Below are 25,736 nucleotides of genomic sequence, written 5' to 3'. Positions count from 1 at the left end.
AAGAGGGTAGCTGACATTAGGACAAAGCTTCACTGCTCTGGAACTTGGGGCTTCTGATGACAAATGTCTTCCCTAGCACCTCCTGAAGTGTAGAAATGCTTCTGTATATCGTAATCGTTTTGGGTGGTTGCTGCTTCCTGTTCCAAATTCCAGCTGTACTCTTTGCTGTTCCTGCAGTTTGTAGGTGAGTCCCAAATATTACCTTAAAAGTGCCTGTAAACATTTATTCTTATTAAGCTTTTATAGATATTTTGTTTTTAAGGCTATGTTTTCTTATTTGCACTTGAATGGAGTCTGTTGTATTCATTACGGATTTTCACTGCAGTATTTTTAAGAATGTTAACAGTAACGTTGAACATTTTGACTGGTTTCATGCACGGCTAACTGTGCACTGTGCCATGCATACACCTCTGCCTTTGATTCAAAAGGTAAATGTAGCAGATCATGTTGTACAAAGAGCCCTTGTAAGATCTTTATTGCAGAAAGGCCAGTAATATTCAGAGCTGAGGTTTCGGTAATTTTTAGTTTGTTTCTAAAGCAAGTGTGAAAATAAGGTCTTTTTATATGACTCTCAAGATGCAGTTGAGGAACATGAACTGTACCTACAAAGATGTATATAGTCTTCAAAAATACGAACCCACAGTTGTACAGGTAGACATGGAAAAGAGAGACATGGAAATCAAATTCTTCTAGCCTGGATGAAACTGGAATTTAAATGTGTCATTTAGTTCCTAAATAACAGCACCCAAATTTCAGAGGGGATCAAAAATTCCTCTGGAGTCCTTTGCAAGCTGTAAAGCAGGCCACTTTTATTTAGAAGATCATCTTTAAAATGTCAGTTCTGAATTTTTTATATTTATTGTTTGTATACTGTATACCAAATACATTCCTCGGGGTTCTGTGGAAATAAGTTTATTCATTTGAAGGAAAGCTGCACTTGAAAGAAAGACTTCTGAATCACAATTCTAGAGGTGGCTGAAATCTACCTTTAGCCTAAATCTTACTGAACTCACTAGTGTTTGATAAGAACAGAAAATCTGTCTCTCTCTCCTAAATTCCTGTTCATTTTTGCTAAAAGGGAAAAAGGTTTCCTTTCATTTCCATCTATGAAACCAGGACATTTTCTGCATTTATTTTAGGTGTATACAGGTTTCTACATTGATCCCAAAATCCATGTTGTGTAGACTGTAATCTTTTTGACTCACCATTAAGATTAAAATTTACCCGTTTTGGGCACTAATGAATCACTAGAAGCCAGTTACTCATCGGTTACTCATTTGGGGAACCAACATGCATTTAACTACGTCGCTAGGGACTGTCTGAAGGTACCTTGGAGAAGATGACAGCTAATTTGAAAGGAGGGGGGGGTTGAGGAAGGGTTGCAAAAGATAGCGCGGTTGATAGGTTAGGCAACTCTGGGGTAAGACGTAAGGAAAAGGAGTATGCCACCAGTCAGCATGGTATGTGGATTTAGACATTCGCCTACTAGGTATTGATTCTGAGGAGTGCTTTGAGAGGCCCACTGCGGAGTATAAATTATGCTGGGACTTGCACTGCAATTTTTGTGTGCTCAGATTTGGAAAGTCATGTGAGGCCAGATTTCACTGTTGTATTTTAAACCAGAGGTGATTCATATAAATGAACTAAATCCCTTTAGTAACTGTAGTATTCTGAAATTATATGTAGATACTTTTCATGTAGCTAAGTGAAACTTGATTTATTTCACAAGTCAAATTATTAGTTCTGATTCTAATTTTCAGTAATAGTTACTGATGGAAATAAACCCCTCCTTTCTTTAGATGACATGGGGTTAGGAAATAACAGTTCTCTTCTGACGACCTGAGGAAAGATATATAAGAACTACTGATAATATATTTTCTTTAAATTAGTGTACTTCAGGTATAATTCATGCAACATTCAGGTTTCTGAAAGGTCTCTCATCTGGCAAAGCTATTTATATACTTCAGGAACACAAAAAAGTGAGAGAGCATTACAGGAAGTTTGCCTCATGACTTCCAGACAAGCAAGTCATCTTGAGTGACTAAGGGAAAATCATGCTTTACGTCCAGTTCCTGTGCTACGTCTTCCTCAGCCTCACGTAGACAGCGTAGTCTGGTTTGGTCGATAGACACATTTTTTAATAATTGAATGCCTTGGTAGCAGAACTTATTTGTCTGTGCTGCACAATCTCGTGTTGCAGTTGGCCTGAGCTGCTTTTGCACGCTTTTTAAAGTTTTTCACACCATACGGTGAGAGTTAGGAGAGAATGGGAGGTTTGTTCCCTGTTTGCTCCCATTCCTAACAGCTGTACTTGAAATGGGCCGAGACTCTCCTTCCTGATCCGTCCTAGGAGAAATTGTTTAATACTGAACGGTCTGATAAACGAAATGTGTAGGAAGACAAGTGCACGAGAAGATGAGATTTGAGAGTATGAAGCAAGCGTTAGCTGTGTTTTGGGAGAAGGGGGTGTTATTAAAAGAGACCGGGGCTACGGAGGAGCGTGCAGGCGCTCACACGGTGTGGAGGAGGGGCTGCCGTGTGGTAATGGCGGGGACGGGACGGGGAGAGCATGAGGAGGAGAATATGATGCCAGGTGCCTGGGAGAGAATGCGGTGAGGGGAACCGAGAAACGCCGGTTTGTTGGGCACGGAGGGAGGCAGCGAGGGGAACGGGCCATCCCTGGCAGAGCTGGGGCTGGAGCGAGAGGCGGCTCGAAGGCCGGAGCCGCGGGGGTGGGGCGGGGCGGGGCCGGGGCCCGGGGCGGGTGAACCAACGCCCGGGGGCGGGGCGGAGCCGGCAGAGCGCTGATTGGGCGCGAGCGGTGCTCGCCACGAGGCCCGCCCGGGGCTAACGGCGGGGGGGGGGGCGGGGACCGCGGTTCCCATGGAGACGGGCCCGCCTCCCGGCCCGGCGTTGCCCGCCGCGGTTCCCGTGAGGCGCGGCCTGCAGCCGTGAGCGGAAGGACGCGCAGGTTCGTGCCGGGGGGGAGCGGAGCCGCCGCTGGGCTGCTCCGCGGGCGCCATCGGAAGGCACAGCGGCCGCACAGCATCCCGTTGTGCCGCGGCTTGTCCTTCAGAGCTCCCGACGCGGCGGCACCCGTGCATCTTGCGCCCCTTTCTCTCTCTGGGGACCCACTGTCTTTCTGCACCCTTCCTGCTACTAAGTGCCCTCTGTCTGCTGCCTCTGAGTCCCAAGCATTATCTTGCGCTACCGTGTGCTCCTCTCTACTGCCTTCCCCTAAGGGACTTGACCTCGGCAGGCTGCCTGCCATCTGCTCTTCTGCCTCAGAGCAGCTGACCCTCTGGGCCCTCCGTGGGGCTTCTCACCCCTCCTCCTGGGATCTGCTTCCTGCCTGCTGGCTGTTCCCCTGGCAGTGTTTTCTTTCACTCCCACCCGATATGTCTTTCTCTCCCTCTCTGCACTGAAGGTGTACAAACCTCTAGTCCTGCAGGGTACTTGATCCCCGGCTTGCCAGTAGCATTGCCTTCCTCCATCCATGTGGCTGCCCCTTCCTGTCATCCCTGGGGATATTTGCTCTCAGGACTCGGTGTCAGTGCTCCTCATGTGTTGCCCTCTACTTACATTCCTGGATGCTCTCTAGAATATGTACCCATTTCTCAGTCCCAGGGGCAATTGTTTCTACCCACCATACCTTGTCTTTTACTTATGCAGTCCCTTATGCCTCCTACTCTTCCGTCTGTCCTGCATAATGGCAGACAGAGCCTGACATCAGGCTTTCTATCATGTACCCCGCAGCGTAGCCCACCCCATACTTTGCCAGAGGTGTGTCCCTGCTCGGTACCCGACATCCCAGGTTTCTCTTGTATGTTATTGGTCCTTATCCTGTCCTCCAGCTTCTGCTGTATTTTATCTATTCTGATCAGATTGTATAATGCACAATGTATATTTGCTGTTTTATATGTCTAACCTTACTTGTAAGGTAGATAGCAAACCAGCTACTAGCAGTAAAGAAAGAGACAGCGCACAAGTGATGCTATCTTGTCAAATGATTGTCATCATTTTTTTCTTGGAACTGTGTTGACATCATTTCTTTTTTTTGTTTGTTTTTTGCAACAGTGCCACGGCACAGCTACTTAACAGTGTAGCTGTGGCCTATGCTGCTTGCTTGTCTCGTCATGACTTGCAGCACATAGTGAAACAGCTGTGCTAGTACTCGGGTGCTCTTGGTTCTGTCTGTTATTGCTTCATCAAGGAAAACAGTTGTGGCTAGAGATACCTAACTGATACTAGCTGTGTGGCATTTTTTTTCTTGTCCTTTTTTCTGTAGTCTTGAAAGGAAGAGAAGCACTCCCAGTTTATTAGCTCTGCTGGTCTGTTATGCGCATCTTATCCCTATTGTACCAAGAATATGTTATAAGGATAGCAAGGAAGAGAGAAGCAAGTACAGCTTCTTTACACTTTGAACAAAATTTTAAAGCTTTACACCTCTTTGACAAGTAGGGGTTGTATGGAAGTCTGAAGGTTCTCACGTATTACTCTGAAATGTTCTTCAGCATCACCTTGTTCTCCTTATTTGGTTGAAAAGTGACGAGCTCAAACATGGAATCTAACTTCTTGTTGTTGAAGTAGCATTTTAGTAGTAACAGTTGTGAAATCTCCACTGAATCAGATATGGCAACCACATTCAATTGTGTGTGATTTACAGCCAAGCCATCATTTTCCTTTGGTAAAGAGGCTGATACGAGTCCCGTTAGGCCCTTTTGTGGGGGAACAGGAGTACCTATCAATCACTGCTTTCTGGATATGCTTGAAGTAAGTGGTTGGATTGTAGTGGGTATCTTTGCTGTTTAGGTTGCATGGGTAAGCTGTGCTTGTTGTAAGATGTTGTCTCTTACTTAGATGTATGCTGTTTCCTAAGTCATCTTTTAATATCATCATATATAGGTTTACTATTCCTCTTTTGACTGTAAGATATCCAGGCAATTGGTGCATTTTATATCTAAAATTACACTGTTATTTCCATTATGGTCCTTATTGAAACTAACTTGCAATTATAAATACTGCTGCTATCAAAGGCAAAATGCTCCCTTCTCCCCTATTAAATTGCATTTCTAAGAAATACAGCTCTCTGTGATGGAAAGCAATATTTTAAAATTACAGGAAGGCTCATTCATTCATATTTTCATATGAAATGAATGATTCCTATTGTTATATGTAACCCAAACTCACCTCAGGATACCACTTTCAATTTACCAGTACCATTAATTTAGGTAAGATACATGGAGATAGGGAGGAAGGTTGTTTTCATAGGAAACTGTGTGGTGCCTTTTAATTCTAAGGTAATTGTAGAGAGAAATTGTAAAAGAAGCATCACTTTTCTTAACCACCTCTTCCAAGAAAAATTGTGAGTTCGGTTTGATGATTTCAAGGAAGGAATAGGTTGGAGCTGTGGTCTTGTTTTTGATTCCTTACACAAAGGTCTTGTCTAATAATGTATTGCTAATTTTAACTAATGAAGCAGGTTTTTAAAAGGCACTTACATTAGTATTTTGATACCTTAATGGGTATAGACTGAGCATAGTTTCTTTCAGCGCCTTGAGTCCAGAAAGCATCTCATAGGCATTGTTTATCTTTAATGTATTTATAACTGGGGTGGAGGGGAGAAGGAAGTCAGATTTAGTTAATATTTTTAACTGTGGTAGCCATCAGATGCATTTGGAGCAACAGTAGCTGAAAGGAAGATACAGAAAGAACAAATCTTTCTTAGCATTGCATGTCGTAGGCAGGGAGGCAGTACTGCTCATGAATATCCACGACACTGACTTTTACAAAAAATAATTATTGCTGCTTACCCAAATGAAGAAGATATTGCTTATGCTATTTTCTACATGGTAGCACGATTTGAAGATTGCTAACAAGAAGCAGAATACGAAGAGAAAACATAATTTTATTTTAATTGCCTTAGGAATAAATGTGAAATCTAGGCCAGCAGAATTGAAAGACCACCAGATCACGGTGTCCTCTAGCAGTGTTTGTTACTCAGTGTACCTGGGAAGAGCAAGCTTGAATTTTTTTTTATACTTGTCATGGCCAACGATCAGAGACTCATTTTTTGATTCTGAAGAATTAGAGTTGTCTAGTTGGTTTGTGAAGAAAAATGTTGTTTAAATAGTGGCATCCTTTAGCAAAGAGATATTGCATCACGTTTGCTGATCTGGAAATCTCTCTTTCATTTAAAGAGATTAAAGAGCCACTATTTGAAAAGCATGCTTGTCTGATTTGTTCTCTGCATCCCTGTGCTTATGCAGATGGGATTATCTGTAACCACTGACACAGAATAATACTGTACAGTGAGAGAAGCTGTATTGACTCCAGAGATTGGGGAAAATCTCTGGAGAAATCTGAGCAGAAATTACCATCTTTTTTTTTCCTTTTTTTTTCTTTTTTTTTTTTTTTTTTAAAGCAACCATGGTCCTTAGAAATAATGTTTTTTCTTCTACAGAGTTTATAATTAGATATGAGGCAAATATGGAGAATAAACAGTAGGAAGTAAAGCAGGTAAAGGGTTTTACCAGTAAAAGCACCACCTCTATGTTGGTTTGGTTTGGTTTTTTTTTTAGTTTTAAAAATATATTTAATACGTTACTGAAATACAGCTATTTCCTCATACCTGTTGGCCTTTCTGAAAAGTAACTTCAAGGTGGATTTGACTGTGGACAGAACAGTAGCTTTGTAGTTCCATTGTGGGAGGAGAAGACAAATGGGACACAGCAGTTAATATTGTTGATATAAGAGAAGGCTGGACTGTGACTTGACTTGTTACAAATGTCTTCAAGAAAAGAGAAATATGTGTGCAGTTTACAATGACTAAATCTTTTTATGCCTCTATTTTCAATCTGAATAAAGAAAGGAGAAAATTATGTTTTCCCACCCCAGAATTTAGTGGCATTTCATAACTAATTTGGAAAGTCCCTGGGCAATGCAGGACTATAAATAAAAGTAAATTCTGCTTCTAGAAGCAGCTAATGCCTGATGGTCCAGGAAACTTTACAATTTAAATTAATTACCGGTGAATTTTAAATTATCAGCTATGCAGTAGATCGGGAGTGACAGATACTTGAGTTGTATTAGCTATCAGTCTTAACTGCCTTCTGTCAGCTCCTGTTTCGGATTTATAGTAGTGTTACAAGTGGAGAAAGAACTAAATGGTCTCCTTCAGTGGAAAGAAAAAGAAGGGAAAGAGCTACGTGCTTGCCAGTTCCCGTGTCAAAAGAAAATGCTGCAAGATGTCAAAAAGCAACTCCAAGACGGGCATGAAAAATTTAACAAATTGAAAGCAGATTTTGTCTATAACCTAAGAATTTTAGGAGAGAGATAAAGAGTTAGAACACTATGATGTCACAGTCACTCATCTGAAAACATCTGAAAATGTTAACCAGGCAGAGAGTAGTGATCTTAGAGTACAACTGGGTGAAGTGGAGCAAATGCTTGTCAAGGAAAGAAGAAAAAGATGCAAACTTCATTATTGCTGTTGACAACACATTGAAGAACATAAATTAGAGCTGGAACAGTTTCGCAGGCGAGATGTGACTTCCTTAGAATAGTATGCAAGAAAAGAGAAATTTAGCTTCTCTAAGACATATTTGGATTGGGATAAAGCAGTAACATCATTCATACAGTAGAGAGCACTTTGAGCATGGAGATACGGTTATCTATTCTGACAGAGGAACACCTAGAACGTGAACAGAGTGAGGGCTAACAGAAGTGACTTGGGCTATCTGTACACCTCCTATATCTTGGTTTCCACAGTGACTTGTCTGATTTCTGGCAACATGTTAGAGAAAGGATAGCATTAAGTGAAAGTGAGGATGCTCTTAAACATACAGTGTCTCCCTACATAGTTTACAAGGGTGTATGCTGGGGAGACGATATGACTGGGTGGAGATGGTATGATTATAAGGGAAACATAGTGTGGGGAGCAGAAGAGGATTTGTCAGAAGGAAATGCTTTTTCCTTGGGTGCTGAAACACCTCTGGGAAATGAGGTGAATCTGAAAGTATTAATATGTCTCCTGTGTGTTATATCAAGATGCACTTGTCTTCTGTGTACGTGAGGAGACAAATGATAATGGTATCAACCATTGTCAGTAATATTATCTAAGGTTACTAGACATTAGTTGCTATATTGTGCTGTGGATTCAACACAAACGGTTCAGCCTTTCAACTATTTTAAGCCATTGCAAGCTAATCTTACGATAGGAGTTGGGTTTGTGCACTCTTAAATACATTTTGTCCCACCTTCTCTGATAGGCCTCTGTGAAGGAAAGAAGTCTGTTGGGGCATATCCAGTCACAGGACCAAGATTAATGACTAATACAACCAATTAAAATGTGAAGATAGCTAAAGCAATGCACTTGTTTAGTTTGGCCATTCTCACTAATTTTTATTATTCTGTATAGACTTCTAAACCTTGCGGGGGGGGAATAAACACTTATTTCTTGAGATCTGTCTGCACATCGTTCTTGTTTAATATAACTACTGTCTTCAGATATAATAGTATCTTTGGGATTATTCTCTGTTTAAAATGGTAACTGCTGTAAAGTGTTCTGGGTCAAACTGCATTTATAATGTAGACATGGCTGGATAAGTTTTAAATATTTTTTTTTAGTTATTAGAAGTGATCTGGACATGGATCTGGAATTCCTCATAGGTCACTAACTGATTGATGTTACTGTGGTTCTGGAGCATATGCAAATTCATTTAAAGCCAGTTCAGGAATTTTATATGGAGCATATCCTTTGGGAATGGAAGGAGGAGTTTGAGTCTTACACCCATCACTGCCTTTTTGTTAGGCTGAGCTGGATACTGATCACTGAGCAGTACAGCAATTATTCTTCTGATCTGCCTTGCCCTGGAGAGTTGTGGGATGAACAAGGGAGGTGTAAAAGTGCCTGTCTAGACTACACTGAGATGACACTTCTGTTAGCCAGCACTTATGCATATAAATAAAGTCTATAGGATCCAGATTAATTCAGGTGAATTGTAAATTTAAAAGCAAAATCTAGCAGAATATGAAAGTGAATATGCATTTAGCTGTTTGTGACTATTCAGTTCTAGTTTGCAGTTCTGTCTATGGGGTTATTGTATGATCAACCTTATCTAACCAAATGCAGCGGTCATTCAGCTACATAAAATAACTGTAATGCAGAGTTGAATCTCATCAGAAGGTTGCAGAACTGCACGATATCAATCCAGGTCTGTTTGGCCATGTAACAGGCTGTGTCAAGCCTGTTGAGTCTTGCAGGGATGAAATCCAAAGCTTGAAAAGGTTCGGTGTATCATTAGATAACTTACTGGTCATGGTAGCAGTATCAGCTCTTCGAATTTGTTTGAAATGCTCGCCTTACTGGTATTCTTCCACTGTATCTCAGAGAAACTTTTTCTGTTGATAGCAAGTAAGAATACCGGGGAGAGGAGAGGAAAAGATACGGAGCTGCTTCTATTTTTAAATGTATCTACAAGCTCAGATTTCTGCTGGGCAGCCCTTGTTTTGCAATTTCTTCTTAGGTAACAGAATTTTTTGGGTGGAGGAGGAACGCTGTTATACTTAAGTGGAAGTCTTGCACTACTTTTCAGCAGATCCTCGATACTTCATATGCAACTAACTTTTGAAGTATAGTTTTGAGAAATGGCATATACTGTTATAATTGGTTTCAACTGACTTGTGAGAAAAAATTTTGTGGTGACTTTCTCTAGGAAATTATAGCATCTTGTATTTATAGTTACGTGTTATCGTTCAAAAAAATTTACATATGTATGTCTCATTAGGTCACCAGAGATACTCTTTAATGTAAATTTGTTTTATTTTTGTTCATAGCTCTAGGAACGGTCACATAGATCATCAGCATGAAGAGTACGTGAGCCTGAAACATCAGATGGAGAGAAAAATCCAAGAACTGGAAGGAGAGCTTGCTTGTCAGAAACAGGTATAAGAATATAGAGAAACAATGTTGTATTGCTGTAGTGCCATCTAGCAATCCTTTTTTCAGTTTTGTTTTGTTTTGTTTTTATTAGAATGTTCTGGTTTAACATTGCTGTAGTTGTATAAGCTTTTATTTTTCGCCCTTTTTTTGCTTAAATTGATGAGATTTGTAATGACAGTTTAGAAAATTATGCACTACTTGTGTAGTAGCTGTTGCTTTGCTTGTCTGGCAACTGCCCCTTTTAAGGAACTGTTAAGAATGTATTTAGTAATCTGAGATTGTGTAAGATTATTTTATGTAGACAGCACACTGCTAAATGTGTTAACCTTGAAACTGCAGGAAAGGTCAGCATCTAGAAAGCAGAGGCAGCCTCAGGCAAGATGGGTAAATGTACGTTGTTTATAATACTCCTAGTTACAAGGCTTTTTTCCCCCCCTTCTGCCTCTTATATTGCTATCATAGAATCATAAAAGGATAATCTTACTATCAGTGAAATTTGACCTTCAACTGTGATACCTTAGGGAGGCATTATACCACATCTATATATATTACAAACTTTAAAGAACAACAAAACCTTCCTTCTTTGTTTTTGTATAAAAATGTATTTGATACTAAAATGACTTTTAATTATTTACATATGAATGTGTTTAATCATTAGAAATAGAATGGTTAATTTTTGGCCTGTCAAGCAAACCAATATATAATATAAATGGAGGTGGTGAAAGAGATTGTTAGGCAATTACGTCTTGCACCCAACACCTGCCAATCCAAATCTTGCTGCCCTCAGTATAGTAGTCCTGCTAAAATAACCCATCTTCATCCAGGAGTCTTTTACCCACGGGCTTCCCATAGACAGTTTATGAACCTACCCAGAGGAGTATGAGCACTTCTCACTTGAACAATACTTGATAACTGGCTTGATTTAGAAGTTATCTTTGTGTGTTCTGTGGTTAAACTGTAATGATAAAGCGGATTAACTGCTGTTCGCAAGCATAAGGGCACATCATCTAATACACACTATTTCTCTTAACTTTTTTTTTCTCCTCCAGTGTGGTATCTCCATTGTTCATGATTTAAACTAAAGCAGCACATCTTACGTGCTTGCCATTGGGTCTCTTTGCAGTCGTTCCCCTTAACCAAACACATGATATTGCATCAATTAGCCAAAATCCCTTGTGACCTCATCCTCTATGTTTATCCCCATTAATTCCATATATGTGTGTGTGTATAAGAAGATGGATGTCCTAACTGCTTGTAGTACATACAGTACTATATGCTTAATAATCAATATCCTTTATTCGTGTACTTATAATATAAATTTAACTTCTATTAATACTTGTTATTTTATATTTAAAATTTTATTTGTTGTGGCAAAAAAGGCTGAAATAACTTAATTCAGTTTCTTTTTGTATAGCTCAACACTGTTCAGTCCCATTTGTTAAGTAAAGTGCCCAGTTTAAAAAAAAAAAAAGAGGAAAAAAAAAAACACCACACAACAACAACAAAACAAACCAAAACAAAAAAGCCACAGCTTTTAGCACTGGGGAGATATAGCACTTTTCTGCTGCTCTAAAAGTTAAAAGAAAGTTCAGATATTTCTGTAACGGATAGTCTTCGACGTATTACAAATGCTCAGATGTCTGTAGAGGAATTGAACTTTAATGTCGGTAAGGTGTTGGAGTTTTTTTCTTAAAATAAGCTTCTCTTTTTTTTTTTTTTTTTTTCCCCTCCCCCCCCCCCCGTCGTCGTCTTTTCCCCTATGGTTATGGAATCTGATCTTCTTTTGCAAAGGATGCCATTTGGCTGATGTGTTTCTTTAAATTCCCCTTTGGTGTACAGGTCGTGTTAGGGGACCTACTATACGCCAGATGAGAGGTTTCATTCAGCACATTCTCTGCTCTAATGAGAATGAGAAAGATTATGCGATGATTAAACCCCTTGTACAGTGTTTAAAAAAGCCTGTGACAACAGTGTTTCCATCAGTACCATTGTACTGGTGTTACCTATCTGTTGTTCCCCTTGTAGGAACTGCTAGCCAATTTGATGCAGAAATGAAAAAGGGAGAATGTGAGTTTCAAAAGCAGACAATTGAAATGGGTAACTTAGTTCTGTCCCATGAAGTTAAGGTAACTTATTTTTAAGCTGTTACCCTTTACTCACAGAATCATAGAATCATAGAATCATTGAGGTTGGAAAAGACCTCTAAGATCATCGAGTCCAACCGTCAACCCAACACCACCATGCCCACTAAACCATGTCCCTAAGCGCCTCATCTACACGTCTTTTAAATACCTCCAGGGATGGGGACTCCACCACTTCCCTGGGCAGCCTGTTCCAATGTTTCACCACTCTTTCAGTAAAGAAATTTTTCCTTACATCCAATCTAAACCTCCCCTGCCGCAACTTGAGGCCATTTCCTCTTGTCCTATCGCTTGTTACTTCGGAGAAAAGACCAACACCCACCTCGCTACAACCTCCTTTCAGGTAGTTGTGGAGAGCGATGAGGTCTCCCCTCAGCCTCCTTTTCTCCAGGCTGAACAACCCCAGTTCCCTCAGCCGCTCCTCATAAGACTTGTTCTCCAGACCCCTCACCAGCCTCGTTGCCCTTCTCTGGACACGCTCCAGCACCTCAACGTCCTTCTTGTAGTGAGGGGCCCAAAACTGAACACAAAATGCGTTCACAAAATGCGTGTGAGAATGAATGCGTTTATTATAATCTCAATTCATTCCTGTGTGAAACGCATGAAAAGATGACTCTCTTGTTGTTGCTGGTTTTCCTCCACCTATGTATTGAACTAACTGTTTCCATGATAGCAGTAAGCAGGGATATTTGTGGTATGCATCTTAATTTCACTCATAGTGACTGGGTTTTTTCCTACACAACCAAGAACTATATATAGGTCTCTGAAAGGCCTGTCTCATCCTTCTCATGCTAGTAATGAGGAATTCACTCTTCCAAAATCTGTGTTCTCTGCATGTGCAGTCTTCGCTAATCATCATACAACATTACTTGGATGGTTCTCTGGTGCCTGTGTTCACTTGCTTCAGTGGTGGTTTAACTGATAGCTTAATAATTCAACAAACCAAGGCGTATAGGTAGAGGGGGGAAAAAACCCTCGCATTAAACCAGCTGATAGCGTTGGGAAAAGCAGACAAGCTCTCAGAAAGAGGGCTTGTATGCCTGAAAGATTGCCAGCTTTTTCCAGCTGTGTTGATTTTTGTCTAATACAATAAATTACTTCTGCCTACAAACTTTACCTTGCCAAAGGCTTATTAGGGTAGCAAAAGGTTGCCTGGCCATTAGTGGTATCCATGGATTCCTGCATCTTGAATATTGACACAATTGGAGTTTAGTTTCTGGTTTTGTTTTCTTGCCTTGTCTTGGGCCTTCTTTAAAGGACACTGCTGTAGTAATGGACCTGAAAACACTTTGTCTTACTGTGGTCTTGACTCTAAAGATTGCATGACCAACTGCTGTTGACTCAGTAAGAACAAAGGAACTGCAACTGCATATATACTTATTAAATGTAAATTTGCACATATTGCTTACTCTGTGATATGCAGTATAACTCTGATAGTACTTCAGAAGAAACTTTTAATCTTTGCAATTTTCAGACTTGAGTGCTTGATTGGATAGCTCTAATACTGTTTCAGTTTCTAATACTGCTTGTAGATGCATCTGAATGTAATAGCTCTCAGTAGGCCTCGTGTGCTAGATGCTCTTACATCTTTTTCTTTATGAAACATAGTGTCTATATTGAGTTATGTATTCTTTATATATATATATTATTTGCACCTGAATTGGTGGTGGAAGTGTTAAGCAAGGGAAGGAGAGCTCATCTGCAGTCATTTCCCCCATGTATTAGTGAGGTCAGCTGCAGGGGAAGCCAAGAAGTCACTGAATAAAAAACTGTGTAAAAGGAATTTTAGGCAGAGATAGGAAGGGGTAGTATGCAGGATAAATGTTAATGTAGGTAATAGGTGTAGGAAGAGGATACAAAACGGATATTTAGCAGTAATACGGGAGTAGAAATCTAAATAACAGCAGAGGTTATAGCTTATGGGGAAGGTGTTTTAAAGTGCTTTGTTGATCTAATGCTTATACCATGCAAAATGTTACTTACAAATTTAAAAAAAAAAACCCACTAACAAACAGAAGAACCACCCCCCAAAAAAAAAACCACTTCACAACTTTCTGTACTATTTTGTTTGTTTCTGGAGCTGATGCTAACACTTCAACTGTATAAGGTCTCTGGACCTCTTAAAAAATTAGGTTATATCAGGTTCTCATTAGAATTCTTAAGTCTTATTCTTCTCCTTTCTAAGGTGAAGCTGCTGACCAGAGAACTGGAGGCCCTCAAAGAGACTGGAATGCAAACACCAGAATCACTGCAAACAGAAGAAATGTTCGATTTGAGACTGGAGAAGGAAAACCAGTTCAATGATTTTGTTGCTGTGAAAGATGCTTGGTATTGTACAATTTTGATTATGATCAAAATAAACTGCTTTTCACAGACTCTGCAACTCCACAACTTCTCTTCTTCACATACTCTTTATTTTAGCAATAGCTTGGGATGGTGTACATGGATTAATTGATCTGGTAATATATATTGTTACAACAGAAAGAGGTAACCCTTTGTATGAAATATTTCCTAAGTCGCATGGATTCAGGTTAATTCTGCTACATTCTTTCTGGATGTAATCTGTCTCACTTTAAAAATAAAATTTTACCTTAGAAGTTTTAATGGTTCAATGGTACCTTCTGCCTTTACTGCAAAAAGGAGTACCTCTTCCAAGCAGTAAATGTAATGAAAAAACTTAGTTCATCCCAATTCTAGAGTGTACAGCTAGTTTTGGTGTCTCATATTTCACATGCTTGATTTGAATCCAGTAAGTCCAGTTGTGTTCAGTCACAACTTTATACTTTCTCAAGCAGCTACAGACAGATTGTGAATATAGTGACAGAAAATAACTCATTCAAACCAGAGTATTACTGGGGTTTTTACCTTTTATGTTTTACTCATCACTAGTTCAAATTTAAGAAATAAGACTTACTCATAGTTTAATTGCTGTTCCTTCTGTTTTGCTTTAATCCTTTATATCCAAAACTTTGGATATATTTTGAAGATTTATATGCAGGTCAATTTCAGAGTGTAAGAACATTATGAAACTGTTGCTTGCATGTCTCCTTTTTTATTTACTGTTAGATTTGAGTTTTCTATAGGCACTATTTGGTGGTCTTTTCTTCTAACAACTCACTTCTTACTTTAAACCTGGTCTCTATTTTTGTGTAAGTGCACGCTCAGGAAATTAATCTGTGAATGAAAACTGAACATTCAAGGAAGCGTTTTTGCTCCGTGGATCCCTACAGTCTCTTATTTGGGCCACCTGATCATAGCTGTCTTTCAATTGTTCAATTACTGCGAAGAATATTTTCAGTATGGTAAAAGAGTATGTTGAATGGAGTAGTTCACCTGTTAAAATAGCTTCTCTATGAGTCATCTTAAAAAAAAAAAAAACCAAAACAAAAAAAACCCCAAAACTTAAATTTAGGATCACCCTGATCCCATAATTAGGTGAAATACTGTTGTTCTTTGTGCTAATCACAAACTTAAAGTTCTGTGATGAATTGGAGTTAAACTCTCTGCAGTGGTATAAGAAGGATTCAGCCCTGGTCCTAAGTCCAGCTAAATAGGGGCATTCTTAGTTTGAAAAAACAACCGCAAAAGACCTCCCCACAACCTGTTCTACTGACAAGCGGATACTGATTTCTGTTTCTACTGCTTCCGACAATGATTCTTTGAATTTGCTTGAACCAAATTGATAAGGAAGTAAATCAACAGTCCTAAAAAATAACGTGCTTGTGTTGCTTGAAACCTCACTTCATTCTGTCTCTCTACATCTTCTAGGCATGAAGAACTAGCTCATGCTGCCAAGGAGAAGGATGCAATGCTAGCTTCAGTGAAAGAAGCCCAAGTCAAACAATTTAAAAAGTTGAAGCAGCAGATTAGAGAACTGCAGATGAGACATAAAAGTCTGGAAATTGAGCTATGCAGAAGAGAATGGAGTCACAGTGCTTGTTTAAGAGAGAAAGATGCTCTTATTAGAAAGTGAGTGACTTGATTTATCTTGTTTCATAGGCTGTGATGAAGGAAATTCAGAACATCATACTTACCAGTTTTGTGCCCAACTTACTTATGTGAAAAGCTCACAGTAATTCATGGTTAAACACATACCACACCTGGAGTACTGTGTCCGGTTTTGGTCCCCACAATTGAAAAAAGACACGATGGACTGGAGAGGGCCACAAAGATGATCAAAGGGCTGGAGAACCTGCCCTGTGAAGAAAGACTGAAGGAGTTGGGTCTTTTCTCCCTGGAGAAGGCTCGAGGGGATCTCATTACAGTTTTCTAGTACATTAATGGCAGCTACAAAGAGGATGGAGGTGCTCCCTTTACAAGGAGTCACGTGGAGAAGACAAGGGGCCATGGGTACGAGTTGCACTGGGAGAGGTTTCATCTCAATGTAAAAAAGAATATATATTTTTTTTTACAGTGAGAACAATCAATCATTGGAACAACTGCCCCAGGGACATGGTAGAGTCCTCATCACTAGAGGTTTTCAAGACATGATTGGACAGGGTACTAGATAATCTCATCTAGGCTCCCTTTCCCATGAAAGGTTGTACCAGATGATCTTCCCAACCTGGGCTGTTCTATGTTCTATGTATATTATTGCGACAAAATTTGTAGTAAAATTTCAATATATGCATATAAACATTAGTTTTATGATTGACACAATCAAGAAACATCTCCTCAAGGTTTAACAAGAAAATGAGGTCACGTGGAAGAGAAAGTATCTGGGAACCTAGAGAAGGAACAACACACCAGAAGAAAAGAACTTCTTTCATAGCCAGCCTGGAAAGAGGCAGCTGCCAGTCCAAGGCGGCCACTGGAAACTAAAGAATTGCTTAGGTGGCCTGCATTTTTATGACTGGAGATGCATGGTTTACAATATGCATTTGGCTCATGAAAAAATCCCTCTGAGCTCCTAATTAAAAAAAAAAAAGTCATTGAACAGTTTTATATCCAAGATTGCATCACGTTTTGTTAATTGTCTTAAGCGAGTATGTATTAACATGGGAGGGGGGTTGTTCTTGTATGTAGACTTCAAGAAGAAATTGTAGTGCTAAAAACAGGCCAAGACTCTCATCTGATTGAGATTTCTAAGGAGTCTGCCTTTAAAGAATTCCAAATTCAGTCAATGCGTGGACAGGAAGAGAAGTTGAGGGCACAGTTGGCCAAATTCCAGAAAGATGCAGAATGGTAAAGACTAAGACTTTGTCTAAAGTGACATTTACAACCAATCTTAGAGTGCCCTGAAGTCTTGACAGCTTTGTGTTTTAAAAGCTCAGCCATATGACAGTTGAACCTGTCTTGAAAGCCCTTAAATTCTGAATATGAATTTTGTCTCATTTTGTGCAGCTCCTATCTCTTCCCTTTCTGCAGTGTGTTTTCAATGTATGTATATGTAGCAGCCTTTGAGCTTAGGAATTTTGCCCTGACAATCCAACAACTTTAATTCCTAGCTCTTTTGTATCTCGTTTCTGTTATTAGCAAATGGGCAACATGCTTAATATTGTGGATGGTATTGCCAAGAGCAGTATCGGTGTTGAAGAGCAGTTTATGCCGCTTGAGCTGAGGTGACCTCCAAAGCTGATTCTAAATACCCATACAGATGGACCCTAGGAGACTGCTGAGCTCTAAGCAATTAAAATGCTTTTGTCCAGTAAAATACTTAGAGTGGAATAGAATAAAATAGATAATTTGGAAAATAGAACAAGGAAAGATGAGGACAGCAAGCAAGGCTGAGATGTAAAAAAACCCCAAACAAATAAACAAACAAAAAACCAAAAAAACAAACACAAAACATCCTCAGTATTTATCCTGCTGAAATCAACAGCTTTGCTCTGTGTATCATAGGTATAAACAACAACTGTATCTAGCAGCTGAGCGAGAATGGATTCTGGAACAGAGTAAAATGCAGGCAGAACTGGACTGGCAGCAGCTCTGTGAGAATGGTGAAAGTAATCGATATCAGAAATCAGAGGATCTAACACAAAGCCTGTCTTCAGCAAGAGAGCAGGTAAGAATTTCAAATCAACACTGTTTAGGAACCATCTGTTGCATAGAGAGCTATGGAGTTTTTTCATCATGGTGTTTCTCAGGGGAGGCATGACTTCAGTCTTCTTTTCAAAAATCTGTAAAACAGTAATTTTGTATTGTGCACAGCAGTTCATCAAATATATTTGATCAGAGACCAGATCAATTTTCATGGACAATCTCTAATAGCAGCCTTTTCTCCCTTGTAATGAAGTCAAGTCAGCTTGAGAGATGCCACTGCTTTTCTCTTGACATTGTAGCAGCAGAAGAAAGATCCCTCTTAGAGCAGCCCCAGGCCAAAAAGTTTCAGATCACAGTACAGCTTGAATTCTATCAAGGGAACAATATTAGTCCTGGAGAACTCAAAGTATTTTTGTATGGGAAAAAAAATCCTATTTTGTGAAGTGTACAAGCTTTTGTTTCTGAAAAATGAAATACATCTTTTATTGTTTTAGAGACTTATTACATAATGGGCTAACGATACTTCTCAATGACCAGTTGCCTAGTAAATTCAGGGGTACAGAGGAAACACTTGTTTACAAAGTTTAGAATGCAGGCATTTACTTTGGTGGTTTATTTTACTGTTGTCTTCCCAAAATGATTCATAGGCATCAATAGGTGTAGCATAGGAACACATCTGAGAGATGAATCCACATTGTCCATTTCACGTACAGAAGATGAGACAATGAAGCCAAATTATTTTTCTGTGAAGGCGGTTTTTGACAGAGCCAAAAGGGGATATGCTTTAAGTCCCTGTCCTGTGATTTAAAATATCTTTTTCTTTGATTTCCTTCTTTTTCTTTTCTTTTTTTTTTTTTTTTTAATCTCTACACCCTTTGTCCTTGAGATGCTGATGTCCTCTGCTTTCCCTCCCTTCCCTCCCTCCTAGGTTGAAGCTGATCTGCAGAAAACAGATTACAGGTTGCATGAAGTGAAGACTCTTCTTTCTGCTCTGACTGTTGAGGGAGAACAGACAATACAAGCATCGTTTAATCACGGTGTTTTACCTGAAGGGGAGAAACAGGTTAGACAACACTTAATGTCTTGACTTGGATGAATTCATTCTGAGATGACAACTTTATGGGGCTTGTTTCCACTGGACTTCTTGTAAGCAGTTCATCTGTTTCATATGTTTAATTGAAAATATAGACATACCTAGCCTGGAGTACGCATAGATTAGGTGTCACAGGCTTCATTATGGCTCTGATCATAATGCCTCACTGGCAAAAGGAGCAAGCTGGGTGTAGGCATTTGCTCCAGAACAGGACAATGTACTATACCAACATGGCACATCAGAATGAGAAGAATTCATTTCTGGAATGTTCCTGAGGCTCTGTGTTAGTTGCAATTCAGGGTAGATTTTAAAGTTGTAAAGTTAAAATTTTGAGGCAATGCTGCAAAATACTAATTTGCCAGCTGTTTAAAATAACATCTTTTATTTTAGTATCACAAACTAGTTTTCATTGCTACTTATTAAAATACATATATTAGAAAAAAAAAAAAGCCATTCAAAATTGCAAACGTAATGCTGGTTTGAAGCCATGCTGGAGGATGACGCATTATGAGTAGAAAATCGTCTTTTGAATGAAAGTAAAGAGTGTGCTGCAGTGCGCCCTACTGGGCAGCTACAGATGCTCAACAGTGAGCAGTTAGTGTATTATCAGAGCTTGCTGATAAGAAAAAGCAGTGTTAAGCAAGCCTAGTGGTTTCTGAATGCAGGAAGTGTTGTATTCAGAAAGATACTTGCTGAAAACAATTTTTATAACAAATTAGACAAAAGTAGACTGCTAGCAAAAACTTACTATGGAGCAAGTTGTTTTTCCAATTTCATTTCAAACTGGACTGACTTGCAAATTGATTGTTCAAACACCAAGAGAATCGGGGTTGGGGAGGGATTCTTCTTTTACTGCTCACATTCACTGCTGTCTTCCACTGTAACTGACTGTTACTGTTGTTGGCAAGACTTTGTTTCATTGTCACGCTTTTCTTTCTGTTGTTAATATACTCTGTCTCTGTTTTGCACTTTTGGCCTGCAGGATAAGCAGTACCCATCTCAGCAAAACCATTTTTGTCTCTGATTTATGTGGAGGGCCATTGTTTAAAAAACAAATAAACAACAAAAAAAAGCTATTATTCTGAACTAGAACCTTTTCTCTCAATTTTTCTGTACAAAATGAACTGTAAACAAACAGAGGGGGGAAAGTGATTAAAAGCTTAAAATTTACAACATTTGTGTCAATGAGCCTTCTTAAAGAAGGAATAGTATGTTGGCTAGCCTCTGGTTCAGATGACTGAGACAAGAAAGATTAAAGTTTAAATACACCCTAGTACAGTATCCAGCATACAGGTCCTTTCTTCAGATTGGTCTGAGACCCCATGAGGGTGCTAGAAATATTGCAGTAGTCATTCTTGGCCTTCAATTAAGCAACAGAGGTGTGAAACACACCAGCCTGGAAAATCTTGCTTGTAACTGATTTTGAGTATGATTTAGGTCATGTCTGCCTAATTGGAGCATGCTAATAATACTGTACAAGTGCACAGATAAGAAAAGATTGCTTACAGTAATTTTGGATGATTATGTGGTCTTCTGTCTAGACCCTTTTCCACTGGCAAAAATCTGGAACAGTTGTATTTCTGGTTCAAACTGCGATGGTTCGTGTGTATGTTACAGGTAGAGATGAAGTTCTGGGCCCCAAAATTCAGAACACACCTGGGTGATGTATTGGTACCTACTGGTGCCTTTCCCTTCATGCCTTTTCAATCTCCCTTTCCCCTCTCCTCACCTTGACAGCCTCGGAGAGGTTGTAAAAGCAGAATAGAGATTATCCTCCTCTTCTGCATATGCTGTACTGTTAGGGAAGAAAGAGCCACAGCAGAAAGAGGCTGTAGGGCAGCCGTTGTCTTTACGACAGAGAAATTTAATTAGAAGGCCATTAGCGTTCCAGGTCACACTCACAGAACAGACTTATGGCTGGGGAAATAAGGGGACTGAAGGAAGTGGGGATTGATGGAGAAGACAGAAAAGGAGTAGTGTTTGAGGCTGTACAAGGCATAAATGTTGAGATTGAAGTGTTTTGCTGACAGATGTACTATGTGCAGGGCCTCATGGATTGCCTTTCCCTCTCAAGAGGCAGAACTGCTGCTTTGCAACAATTTAGGGTTGAATACAAAGAAACAGGTTTTGGGCTCAGAAACATAAATTAGCAGCATTTGATACAAAGACGTTAGGAGGTCCTTTCCTTTTCAAAAAGATCTGGTCTGGAAGGTCTGTGAATTAGGATTCATTTAGTGACTGTAGGAGTGTATACTCCACAATTGCAGGGCTTTCTAATACTCTTGTACCAAATAGTATCTGCCTTTCTTAAATGACTGATGATAAATGTTTCCATCAGCTAGAGAGGATTTTACAGGGGTGGAATCTAAATTCTGCATTCTCTGTTTGGATGAAACCACAGTTATAATACACTGCCATCAGTTGAATGTAACTTCTTTAAAAATGTTTGCAGTCGCACTTTGAATGAAGAAACAGCAGAAGTAAATAACGTCAGGACCCTATAAATATCCTGGTCTTGTATCCCATTGGTCCTACTAGAATTTTTTCCTGAAGATTGTACTGGAATTTCAAGTGACCAGGGAATGTGCTTTCCAATCACTGTCTGTGTGTTTGGGTTTTCTTGTCACATCTGGTTTTCCTTTTTCTTCCCTCCCCCAAAGTTGAAATTGAGGAGGTGCATGAGAGGAAGCATTTCTGTATTTGTCCTTTTTCCTATATTTTTCCTAAACATATGTTGCTGACTATTGTCAAGAATTGGATTCTGGAGCTAGCAACCTTTAGTGTGACAGAGTAAAGCAGTTCTTAAAGTTTGTGACCTGGAACGTTTCACATTGTTGTCCTGATTAGCCATCACTTCATTCACACAGGACTAGAATTAATCATAGAATCACAGAGTGGTTTGGATTGGAAGGGACCTTTAAAGGTCATCTCGTCCAGCCCCCCTGCCGTGGGCAGGGACATCTTCAACTAGATCAGGGTGCTCAGAGCCCCGTCCAACCTGACCTGGAATGTTTCCAGGGATGGGGCATCCACCACCTCTCTGGGCAACCTGGGCCAGTGTCTCACCACCCTCAGTGTAAAAAATTTCTTCCTTGTATCTAGTCTGACACTACCCTCTTTTAATTTAAACCCATTACCCCTTGTCCTATTGCAACAGGCCCTGCTAAAAAGTTTGCCCCCATCTTTTTTATAAGCCCCCTTCAAGTACTGAAAGGCTGCAATAAGGTCTCCCCAGAGCCTTCTCTTCTCCAGGCTGGACAACCCCAACTCTCAGCCTTTCCTCATCAGAGAGGTGTTCCATCCCCCTGATCATTTTTGTGGCCTCCTCTGGACCTGCTCCAACAGGTCCATGTCTTTCCTGTGCCTAGCTTTCCAAACTAAATCTCTAAGATAATCTTTAAGGCTGTGAGCAGCCCATGGAGAAAACACTGAGCAATTCCCCTTCAAAAAAAAAAAGAAATAGAATGATTCTGGGATGTGTTACTCTATAAGCAAGCTGCTCATATTTTACTGATATAAATTATATTTTTTACAGTAGTTAAAGCAGCTTTGGCAACCTGGGTTTTGTCAGCGTCTTCAGTTCTGAAAGTCTGTAAGAATGACATTTGCTCATCAATTCACACTTCCACCAAGTATAATTCCAAAAGTCAGGCTTCAAGGCCTTTGTGAAGGCAGAGCTTCAATCATTATCTGACAAATGTTCCTTGTACATTGTTCACTGTTAGCTTATCTGTAACTAATGCGCAAAAAGGAAGACATTGCTACTTATTTTAGAACTGAAGTGCTTAGAGGTTTTCTAGATGTTGTCCATTGTCCAGGTTGTTTAGATGTAATCCATACACTCCTTCCCCTTTTCCAGTTTAGTAAAGGATGTCCAGCCTCTTTATGTTTTTGTGAACAAATGATCTCCAATGACACTTTCAAGAATTTGGCAGGTCAGAAAGGGGACTGCTGTTGAGCCACTGAGTTCTTTATGGAGATGGGTTACCCATGCATTGAAGAGAGAGAGATAGCACACTTCAAAGAACAACAGTGATAAGACAGAGCCACCTCTGTGGCCAGCCTCCTCCCCCATCTCAGGTTCTCATCGTAGCGCTTTTTTTCCTGGCAAATCCCCAGAATAACCAGATCTCTTTCTTTTATTCCTATGGTTCTTTTCTCCCAAGTCTGTTCATGGGATTGAAAGTATTAGGATCTGTGTGTGTGCTGTTGTGGAGAGAATATGTGTTGCTCATTAATAAAGGTTGTTACTGTGTTGTACTTTTATTTTACAGATATTTCAGTATGATGATAAAAGTTCTTTGAGCAAAGATATTCCTACCTTGGAAATAAAAAAGCTGCAGGAGCAGAATGCCAACCTTCGGGCTGCTGTTGCACAAATGAGGAAAGAAATGGAGAGTCTTGATGAGCAGATGTTGTCCACTCTTCCTCTGACAGAAAACAGACAGCTTGCAGAGCAAGGTGACAACTCTTGCCACAGAACTCTAAAATTCAGTTAAGGAAGTGTAGCGGTCACGGTCATGACCTATGAGGGCTATCCAACCCACGGGTGTGTAAAGATCGTGACCATGGGGTTCTCAGGGTTCCACAATACACAAGCACACAGAGGTCTGAGATTCTGAGAATTTCTTTATTACAAATTACTACAGAACTATTATTAGTAAAAACAAATATACACACACACACACATAGTAAGTCACTACAAAATTACCACTAGGAAAGCAAATGTTTGTATACATTGCGAGAGTAAAGCAAATATATGTATATTACAATTTATTACAGAATTCCAACTAGCGAAGCAAGTATATAGAATCATAGAATCACAGAATGGGTTGGGTTGGAAGGGACCTTTAAAGATCACCTAGTCCAACCCCCCTGCCATGGGCAGGAACATCTTTCACTAGACCAGGTTGCTCAAAGCCCCGTCCAACCTGACCTTGAACATTTCCAATGATGGGGCATCCACAGCTTCCCTGGGCAACCTGTTGCAGTGTCTTACCACCCTCATTGTAAAAAATTTCTTCATAGGAGAGGTATTCTGGCCCTCTGATCCTTTTCATGGGCCCCCGCTTTAACAGGTCCATGTCTTTCTTACAAACCTTTACCTATGTACGTGCCTATAAACATACTATGTGAGGTGTTATTGGTATGACACTCAGCAAACCGCTCCCAGAAGTGGGGCTAATCGACAATGGAAAAAAAAAGTCTCACTTCAAAGATGATCCACATTACTGAGTCCAGAGTCAGCCAGGCGTCCCCAGTGAGGGTCCGGTCTGTCCAGGAGATTGTGTGCAGGGAAGCTCTTGCAGAGAGGCTCATTTTGGGTAGGTAGCGAGTTACTTTTTATACTTTTTTGGTGTAGATATGTAAGTGGGCATACGGCATGAATTCCAGGTATAGTTGTTGCCGACTCCTGTTTTCCTGGAAGGTCAGTTTGTTATCACAGTTTCTTTGTCCTGCACCCATCAAGCTTTCTTTGTCCTGCCTACTACAGCCAGGGCTAAGGACATACCCTTCTTTGTTAGTATGTTTACTGGGTGGCCTTTGTGGTGGCTCCGTCAGGAAGCTAAAAATTTAAAAACATCTAAATATTAAAAATATATAATACTTTCAAATGCATCCCTTTACCAGATACTGTCACACATCAGCTGAGTGATTTTTAGCATCTCTTAGAAATATTCTGGTATATCATGTCTTACACTTTCTTTTTTACTTTTTTTCGTTATCCTTCATGGGAAAGTCAAAGCTGATAACATTAAAAAAAACCCCAAACTGCAGAAGGTATGTTCATTACAACTAGATGCATTTTGTAGTAAATTTCTGAAAACTTGTTGAGTTTGGTTTTGATTGGCTCTCATGCAGGCCTGATTAGAAACAAAACTGGATTTTTTTCTTCATAAACATTCTTGAGACTTTTGGAAGTCTGGAGAAAAGAGGAAAGGAAATAAACTGTAACTTGGTAATAGAATAACCAGCTCTGATTTGTTTTGTTTTTTTTTTTTTAAATAGGCAAAGTATAACTTTTTCAAGGACATCTTTTACTTCTGTGGAATAAGTAGCCCTGTGTTTAGTACCTTTTATCAGTTATGTAAGTGCAGGTAGATAGCTGCTTTATACATCTCTGTGCCTCATCTATGTAAACGTTTAATTTCTAATTGCTTCAAACTATTCCAGAGCCACCATACGTTGTTTTCTGTATTTCAGAAAAAATAAGATGGGTTTGATGAAACGTATTTTGTTGTATCAACTGTTTTGCTGTCGTTATGCTTCTCTGTTTTAATTTTGCAGTGAGACTGGGTCTCTATGTTACCAGTTTGCAGAATTAGTTTTAAACTGTCATTTATACAGTAGCGTCAAATTGTGAGCTAATTAAGTGTGCAGGCATTTTTAATAAATATAAGCATATTCTAGCTTTGTTAATAATGAAACATTAATAACCAATTAAAGCAAAACCTCTGTTAAATAAAAACCAAATTCAAGCATAGTTTTTTTTGTCACAGGCAGCTAAAGTTAGTCCACTGTTTTATGAAGATGTTATAGTCCAATATGTAAAAGATTTACTGCTGCTAGAGTTTAG

General features: G+C 39.6%; 1 protein-coding gene across 6 annotated transcripts in view; it reads left to right on the top strand.

The window, feature by feature from the left end:
• The window catches only part of CCDC57 (coiled-coil domain containing 57), a 52,085-nt gene that overhangs the window by 4,936 nt on the left and 21,413 nt on the right, over positions 1-25,736 (top strand). For 2 of the 6 annotated variants that reach the window (XM_076353900.1, XM_076353899.1), the window contains exons 1-7: positions 2,593-2,612; positions 9,838-9,946; positions 14,270-14,412; positions 15,853-16,053; positions 17,926-18,088; positions 18,995-19,129; positions 23,434-23,620. In XM_076353900.1, the coding sequence (XP_076210015.1) occupies positions 2,608-2,612; positions 9,838-9,946; positions 14,270-14,412; positions 15,853-16,053; positions 17,926-18,088; positions 18,995-19,129; positions 23,434-23,620 (943 nt within the window). In that variant the 5' untranslated portion in view covers positions 2,593-2,607. Of the gene's footprint in view, positions 1-2,592; positions 2,613-9,538; positions 9,742-9,837; positions 9,947-14,269; positions 14,413-15,852; positions 16,054-17,925; positions 18,089-18,994; positions 19,130-23,433; positions 23,621-25,736 lie in introns of those variants that run through there. The other 4 variants (XM_076353903.1, XM_076353902.1, XM_076353901.1 and 1 more) reach the window with 4 other exon arrangements.

Source organism: Aptenodytes patagonicus, chromosome 16 (assembly GCF_965638725.1).
Source record: "Aptenodytes patagonicus chromosome 16, bAptPat1.pri.cur, whole genome shotgun sequence".
Classification (NCBI taxonomy): Eukaryota; Metazoa; Chordata; class Aves; order Sphenisciformes; family Spheniscidae; genus Aptenodytes; species Aptenodytes patagonicus.
The sequence above is the reverse complement of the archived record's forward strand: the minus strand, read 5'-3'. Positions and strand labels throughout refer to the sequence as shown.